Source organism: Anguilla rostrata, chromosome 14, assembly GCF_018555375.3.
Source record: "Anguilla rostrata isolate EN2019 chromosome 14, ASM1855537v3, whole genome shotgun sequence".
In the NCBI taxonomy this organism is placed as follows: Eukaryota; Metazoa; Chordata; class Actinopteri; order Anguilliformes; family Anguillidae; genus Anguilla; species Anguilla rostrata.
This window is the reverse complement of record NC_057946.1, coordinates 31,671,405-31,679,470: the sequence shown is the minus strand read 5'-3', so window position 1 is coordinate 31,679,470 and position 8,066 is coordinate 31,671,405. Positions and strand designations below refer to the sequence as shown.

The 8,066-nt window shown below is 39.7% G+C and overlaps 1 protein-coding gene across 2 annotated transcripts in view; it reads right to left on the bottom strand.

Annotated features, from left to right (window-relative positions):
• Positions 1 to 1,808: 1,808 nt before the first annotated feature.
• Positions 1,809 to 8,066, bottom strand: part of LOC135239107 (butyrophilin subfamily 2 member A2-like) — a 48,134-nt gene continuing 41,876 nt past the window's right edge. The window contains exons 7-9 of one of the 2 annotated variants that reach the window (XM_064307545.1): positions 3,286 to 3,360; positions 2,396 to 2,512; positions 1,810 to 1,974 (exon numbers count right to left, since the gene is read on the bottom strand). In XM_064307545.1, coding sequence (XP_064163615.1) covers positions 1,922 to 1,974; positions 2,396 to 2,512; positions 3,286 to 3,360 — 245 coding nt within the window. In that variant the 3' untranslated portion in view covers positions 1,810 to 1,921. Of the gene's footprint in view, positions 1,975 to 2,395; positions 2,513 to 3,285; positions 3,361 to 8,066 lie in introns of both variants that reach the window. The other variant, XM_064307544.1, reaches the window with a different exon arrangement.

Here is an 8,066-nt window from a genome sequence, read left to right as displayed (position 1 = left end):
CCTCTGGTCTGATGAAACAAAAGTTTAACTGTTTGGCCATAACGACCATCGTTATGTTTGGAGGAAAAAGGGTGAGGCGTACAAGCTGAAGAACACCATCCCAACTGTGAAGCACAGGGGTGGCAGCATCATGTTGTCGGGGTGCTTTGCTGCAGGAGGGACTGGTGCACTTCAGAAAATAGATGGCATCATGAGGAAGGAAAATTATGTGGATATATTGAAGCAACATCTCAAGACATCAGCCAGGAAGTTAAAGCTTGGTCGCAAATGGCTCTTCCAAATGGACAATGACCCAAAGCATACTTCCAAAGTTGTGGCAAAATGGCTTAAGGACAACAAAGTCAAGGTATTGGAGTGGCCATCACAAAGTCCTGACCTCAATCCAATCAAACATTTGTGGGCAGAACTGAAAAAACACATGCGAGCAAGGAGGCCTACAAACCTGACTCAGTTACACCAGTTATGTCAAGAGGAATGGGCCAAAATTCGAGAAACTTATTGTGGGAAGCTTGTGGAAGGCTACCCAAAACATTTGACCCAAGTTAAACAATTTAAAGGCAATGCTACCAAATACTAACAGAGTGTATGTAAACTTCTAACCCACTAGGAATGTGATGAAAGAAATAAAAGCTGAAATAAATTATTCTCTCTACTATTATTCTGACATTTCACATTCTTAAAGGAGTAACATGGTGGTTTTCACACTTTCTCGGTTTAATGTGCTATTTGCACAAGAGGCATTGAAGAAACACGATGAGTAAAGTATGAAATATGTCCGTTCTTTATTTTTGGAGAAATATGCGTTTTAAATTTATCGTCCTATTTTCAGCCGGTTGAGAATGTTATCAACTTAGTGTGTCACAAGTACAGTAACCACTCCCCTTTCAACGCCCCGTAAAGAAATCTGATTGGACACACCGTCCTGCTACAAGTGTGCTGTGAAGTTTAGGTAGCAAACAACAAGGTTGAATCCTTTTGACGTAATTTACATGGAAACTATACACTCAGATCGCCTAGTTTCACTCACTGTGGCCAAGCAGAATCGATAACGTTTCAGAAAATATATAACTTTAAAAGGTTTAATTCAATCTTCTCCTGGGACTTGTGCCGTTTATAATCGAATGTTTTTCAGATTTACCGTTCGATTGAGCAAGTATCATTCAAGTACATTTTTATGGGTTAGTGCTGTCCGATTGTGCTAGCTACTTCACATTAACCTTGTACGGCGATCAGTAAAGGCTAACAGCACAGCACCACTTAATTATTGTCACTTCTATCACCACTGTAATGAACTAAAAAAAAAGGCGATAAACTTTAGAGCTTAAAGAACCGTGGCATACATACCATAGTAAGGCTGCAAAATTGCTCTTCTCACACAGGCCTACTGCCTGTGGAAGCTGTGGAGAGTTATTTATTAGCTGGTTTGTCTGTCTGGCACATTGCAACTCTTTTTGGGGTTGGTGAGAGAACAGTTCATCTTAGAATGGCACAGCATGGCATAAGGTGAGTCTGAGATCTTTGGCAAACAGCCACCGATCGAGTAAAGTTCGCCTGGACGTACGAGTGTGTCTTAAGAGATCGGATCTAGTTGCCTAAATCCTGTTATCTGCACACCATCTCTTTGCGTTTCTGCTTGCATCAACCTCCTACTCTCCCCCTCTGGGCTTGATTGCCATGCCCGAATGTAAAAACCGTGTCCCCTCATTATTATGTACAAAATATAGAAATTAATAAATAGTGGCAAGGTATGATGAAAGGATGAAACAAAACCAACGTGTCGTGCCATGGTGTTGACTGTACTTAAGTATATAATGGTGTTATTATATACTTAAAACATTTGATATACACTTAATATGAATTCTTTTTAATGGCAACTTACCGGATGAGGAATAACCCAAATCATGTGTGAAAATCAGAAATGTTATTTCCGCCAAAATGGTAAAGGTTTGACAATTTTATATCGACCCTTTGACACTGTAAGTACAGAAAAGGACAGTGTTAGAGATATTTGGTCACCAATTCATGTGGACACATTCACAGGAAGAATCGTTCAAGCAGCACTACATATTTATGCATTAAATGCATGTGTTGACATTTCATTGAAACAGTGATGCTTTCATTTGTGAAAGGAAAGCAGGTTGCATATATGACATTTACAAACCTATAATTATTTAAAGTAAGTTCTGCACTATTACATTACATTACAGGCATTTAGCAGACGCTCTTATCCAGAGCGACGTACACAACTTTTTTACATAGCACATAGTACATAGTACATAGTACATAGTACATAATGCAGCAGTACATCCCACTGTACATTTTTATCAAACACTGACTGCATGCACAATGTATATGTGTAACATGTATCTTACTATACTGTAAAATACAGTCTTACCTGAATGAACTGCCAATGAACTAAACGATAAAAATAACACAATTCCAAAAAGAATTCCAGTTAATGCTTTTGCTCCTGAATCTGGGGCACGGTGTATAAAAAATGTCTGGAGAACAACTGATGTGAAGATAATTGAGAGAGAGAGATTAAAATTATTCACAGAAGGACAATGTAAAAATGTTCAAAATTAAGTATTTTTCCTTGTGCCAATGCAGCCAAACACCTTTCTTACATTGACCATAATATCACTATTAGCACTTAAATACTGAGCAACAGAAAAAATATAGTCAAATCAATAATGTTCGTCACAACTTTTTAAAGTACATGATTTATTTTAAATAATTACAGTATTAAATGAAAATTACAAAGCTCAATACATTCATAACACAAGTGAAGCATTCCATTCATAAATTCACAACTGTTTACTGATAAAATTGATTAGTTAATAACTTGCAACATATGTAGCAACAATCAGCATTAAAGATGATCAAAACAATATATAAATCCAAAAATCTAAAACAAAAATGTATTATACATTATAAGCCCCATTGATCTAATGGATTCTGCCATTAACTCATAGGGGGGTCAAAGGGGTGATGCAAGTGATATGATGCATTATAAAGCATCACAGTGTGTTATAAATGTGGGCCTGCTGGAGTAAAGGCATTCTCCATAAGCACATGCTACACTAATTCATTAGCTGGGCTAGATGGGTCTAAAGCTGTCCCTGTACTGATAGGGGCAGTGCAGGATTCTACTGCTACCTCAAATTCCATCTCTAAAAATCATCTCAATAGATTGTTTACGTTTTAAACCATGTCATATAATAAGAAAAATGCATTCTATGTCGTAAAGTCTCCAAAATTAATATATGCAGTATGTACACTTACCAGAATTGATCCCTGTTGTAATGACCAAATTCTCCAAAGGCAGAGCCATGTATGTGAATATTTCGCAACGTGTATCTGTAATAAGAAAACCAGTCATTTTAACAGCAGTATCCAGCGCTCATGATGTTCTTGTATTTCCCTGTTTGGAAACATGAAGTACCTGATACAGTGTTTTCGGGTGCTTTGTCATAATTTTGGGCTATTCTTTTGTTATATTGGGCAGGTTTTTAGCTTTCACTTTCCTACAATTCACTGGTAAACTGAACCATATATATTCTGGATAATAATACAGATAGAGCTATGCTCTTTTTCACATGGAGGTGTTCTATGGAATAGCACTCTAGTCAGGAAAATCTGTTAGTTGAGTTTACTTCTCAGGGTCTACCTAAAAGTTTTTGCATTAATTAGCAGTTTACAGGAGAACCATGTGACCCTCTTACAACCACAGTACATAGTATGTTCACTTCTCAAAAGTAACCAGAAATAAGCATTTAAGTGCCTTAATTAAAAAACAATTCTTCCCAGACGACCATGCCCCAGACCCCCCTGGCATTTACGTGGCCTCCCCAGGTTCAAAATCACACCTACGCCTCTGTGTCACACTGTATATGCACATAGAATCTTGTGATATTGGAGGCAAAATATTGAATTACAAAATCAAAACATACCATACAATTTCTCTTGAAACACCCAAACGAAAATTAGGATCCTCATGAAATTTATAGCACTGCCAACAAAAGCCTCTCCGACAGAGCCTGAAAAACAAATAGGACAGCAAAATATAATCAGTGAAAAAGCGTAACTCTATTTTATGTTTTTATCCCCTAATAGTAACAATAACGAATTGTACATTTAAAATTAAGGAGGGAATTGGGCACGGAAAACTTAAATAAAAACAAAAATTAAAAAAGGTGGAAGACTTACCTTCAATATAACCCCATATGGCGAATGCGATGGATGTTAGGATACATGGAACTGAGATTAGAAGGCAATATAGCAACAAAGCCCTGTTGCTTTCATCTAAGAAGGAAAATGCAGTTGTCACACACATGTCCTTGCCGACATTATTTGAGTTGTGGAAATATTATTTTATTAGTCATGTACAGGAAAATAACAGCCTTGATATTTGTCTGAGGAATTCCCTAAAATATTAAATGTATTTTATAGCCTGCCGTGCCGCATTGTTTACATTCTCATCCAATACCCAGAGTCATTTGATCAGAACTGGATCAATAATTTACAGTAGGGCTTAAAATGAAAAATTCACCCTAATAATAAAAAATATATCTAACTGTCTTTAGATGATAACGCAAACACCCAGTGATTGTGCACGTCTAATGCACTATTTGACAAGATTGTGCTACTAAGATTTTTAAAAATTGTACGTCAGTAAAACATTCATATTAAACATTCATAATATCAAATGTGTTTGTGTTTACTCAGTCCTTTCCATTATTCTCTTGCCTCAAGCACCCATAATTCATTGCAGAGTTTTTTAAATGTCTGTGTGATATCGGTGGAATGCTTGATGGGAAATGTATGAAAATACTAATTATGAAATTTTCAGCTCTATTCCATCAGATTACTACCAGACCTCTGTAAAATACACATCTGTTTTGGATTCAAATACTGTTCTACGCTTGACTGATCTTCTCTGGTGAATTGGAACCAATGAAATACTCTCAAAAAGTGCAAACCCCCGCCTTCTGGTCATATTGGCAGGCTCAATTACACCAGGCAAGACCAATACATCACAGAAAAGTATTTGAATCCAAAACAAATATGTATTTGATCCAGGTCTGCTACCAAAATAAGAGTAAGTAATATATGGATTTAACTTGGAATTTTATGTCAATATTTCATTACACATTAAGTGTGAAATTGTGTGCAGTGAATTATCAGTGCTCTAACCAAAGACCCCGTAATTGAAACCTGGTATGAAACAAAGTGTTAAAGGAGTACCATGGTGATTTTCACACTTTCTCAGTTTTATGTGCTATTTGCACAAGAGGCATTGAAGAAACACAATGAGTAAAGTATTAAATATGTCCGTTCTGTATTTTTGGAGAAATATGCGTTTTAAATTTATCGTCCTATTTTCAACCCGTTGAGAAAGTTGTCAACTTGGTGCGTCACAAACACAGTAACCACTCCCCTTTCCACGCCCAGTAAACCCATGGATAACTCGAGACCCATTGTTTGCGCTGCTGGCTTACAGGCAAGACAATGCAAATATTTGACTAACGTTAGGTTCACTTAAATTAGAGTGCCTTTTAAGGACTGTTAGATTATTTCTGGTTATATTCATTTAGCTAGCTAGCTAACGTTAGCTATCTAGGTAGTTTGCTTTCATAAGGCAATGTTATCGATAACGTTAGCTAGCTAGTTTGCTTTTATGAGGACATTATAGTTGTGCTTTTATCTTAACTTGGCTAGCTAGATAGCAAAATTATAATTGGATATAAGTCAACATCCTTACCTTAGCTATCTATCGATACTTGATATACTACTAAGCTAGCTAGCTTGTGAAAAGTCTCCCAAAAAGAGCGCGTATCATGGGGGTAGCTATGGTAACGGGGCACGGTCTGTCAATCATAGCTAACTGACAGTTCTCATTACCACGCCTAGACGGTTCGGGTGAACTTTTATAGTGGGAAATTTAGGCTTAGAAAAATATGTTTTAAAGTACATTGAAATGACTGAATAATAAAAAAATTATGCACATTTGTTTTGTTGTTGCCTAAAGACAACTGGGAAGTGTCACGTTCAACCACCATGGTACTCGTTTAAATAATTGGCCAGTAAATAGAAATAGGAGAAACAATTGATACACACATACCATCTTTGATGATACTCCAAAGAGCAAGAATCCCACTTAAAACTGCAAAAACTGCAGCAGCGATGGTTAAACCCAGGACACACATATGTAAGGAGGAAAACCCTGTGACAGAGATTTCAATTAATCATAGACCGAACATAAGATCATGTGGTAGCACTGTCGGATCAGGCATGATTTGGTCCTGTTTCCCCCTCCTCTGGAAGGAAATTATGTTTTTACAACCTTTTTCTTGCTGCCAGTTGTTTTCTTCATATTTTTGTGTGCAGATAAGCTAAACTCAAAGACTCGCTCTTTCGATGTGTGCTCCCAGTCTCTGCCCCAAACTGCGGAGAGGAACACACCTATAAGCACCTGGGCTGATTAGCTAATGCAACCCAGGTGTGTGTGCTCTCTGTACCAGCTGCCATTGCAGAGACCGAGTCCAGTTCACTGCCAAACTGAATGCAACACATAGATTTAACATCTGACGCAAAAATTTAAATAATATATTAGTATTTTAGTGTTAGACATAAAGGAGATTATGTTTTTACAACTTTTTTATGTCATGTTCCGGTGTTCCTGTCTGTGTTTCCCCTGTTGGGCCGCCAGATGGCGGCACTTCTGTTTTGTGTCCTGCTCCGCCCCTGTTAATTGTATGATTGTTTCATTGTCTCGTTATCCCATCATTGTTCCCACCTGTGTCTTTTCCCCTCCTTCTGGTTTGATTGTTTTTTGAGTTCACCTGTGTCTTGTTATCCCCTCCTTTTTTGGTTTGATTGTTTTGCGTTCACCTGTGTCTTGTTACCCCTTGTCTATTTAAGTTCTCTGTTCCCTTGACTCGGGTGCTGGTTCCTTGTGTTTGTCTCCTGACTTTCATGTACCTGCCTTCTTGTGTTTGTTCCTGCAATCTGTTTGAAAACCGTATGTACCTGCCTGTGTTTGTGACCTGTTTGTGTTTGTTCCCGAATTCTATTTGTTACAAACCGTTTGTACCTGCCTGTATTTTGTTCCTGACTTGTGTTTCGTTTGATCTTCCCTTGTGCTCTGCCTTCCCGTGTTCTGCCCTGCCTGTGTTTTTGAGTTCCTGTTGTTTTCTGTTTCATTAGATTATTTTTTGAGTTTGTATTTCACCTGCCTGTATTTTGTTCCTGACTTGTGTTTTTGACCTTCCCTTGTGCTCTGCCTTCCCGTGTTCTGCCCTGTCTGTGTTTTTGAGTTCCTGTTTTCTGTTTCATTAGATTATTTTTTGAGTTTGTGTTTTAGCCCATTGTGGCCTTGTCTGTTCCCTGTTTGTTCACCTGTCGTTAGTAAAGTCTTTGTTAATTTTCCCTTTTTGAGTTTCGTGGTTTTTTCCCCACTCTGCGCCTGGGTCCCAGCACCCGTACCGTGACAGAAGGAACCAGCCAGTGTGGGACCCAGCAGAGTTTTTTTATTTTTTAATTTATTTATTTATTTATTTTTTTTATTTTTTATTGTTTAACATGCCATCGGGGTGGTGGGAGCTTGAGCCTCCCAGTGCCCGGGGCGGGCGTTCGCGGAGGCGCCGTGGTCGGGCTGCCTCCCGGTCGGCCGGACCTCCAGCTGATCAGCAGGTGGATCCTGACCCTTTTGAGGGGTCTCGGCTTGCCATTTTTCCGGGGTCCGGCCCGCGGGGGTCCCGCCGGTCCCGTCCGGCTGCCCAGCCGGGTTCCCTACAGCTATGGTCTGTGTTCCTGTCGCCTGCTCCACCCCAAGTCCCGGAGGGGCCTTCACGGCCTGCTCTGCCCCGAGTGCCGGAGGGACCTTCACGGCCTGCTCTGCCCCGAGTGCCGGAGGGACCTTCACGGCCAGCTCTGCCCCGAGTGCCGGAGGGACCTTCACGGCCTGCTCTGCCCCGAGTGCCGGAGGGACCTTCACGGCCTGCTCTGCCCCGAGTGCCGGAGGGACCTTCACGGCCTGCTCTGCCCCGAGTCCCGGAGCGGCC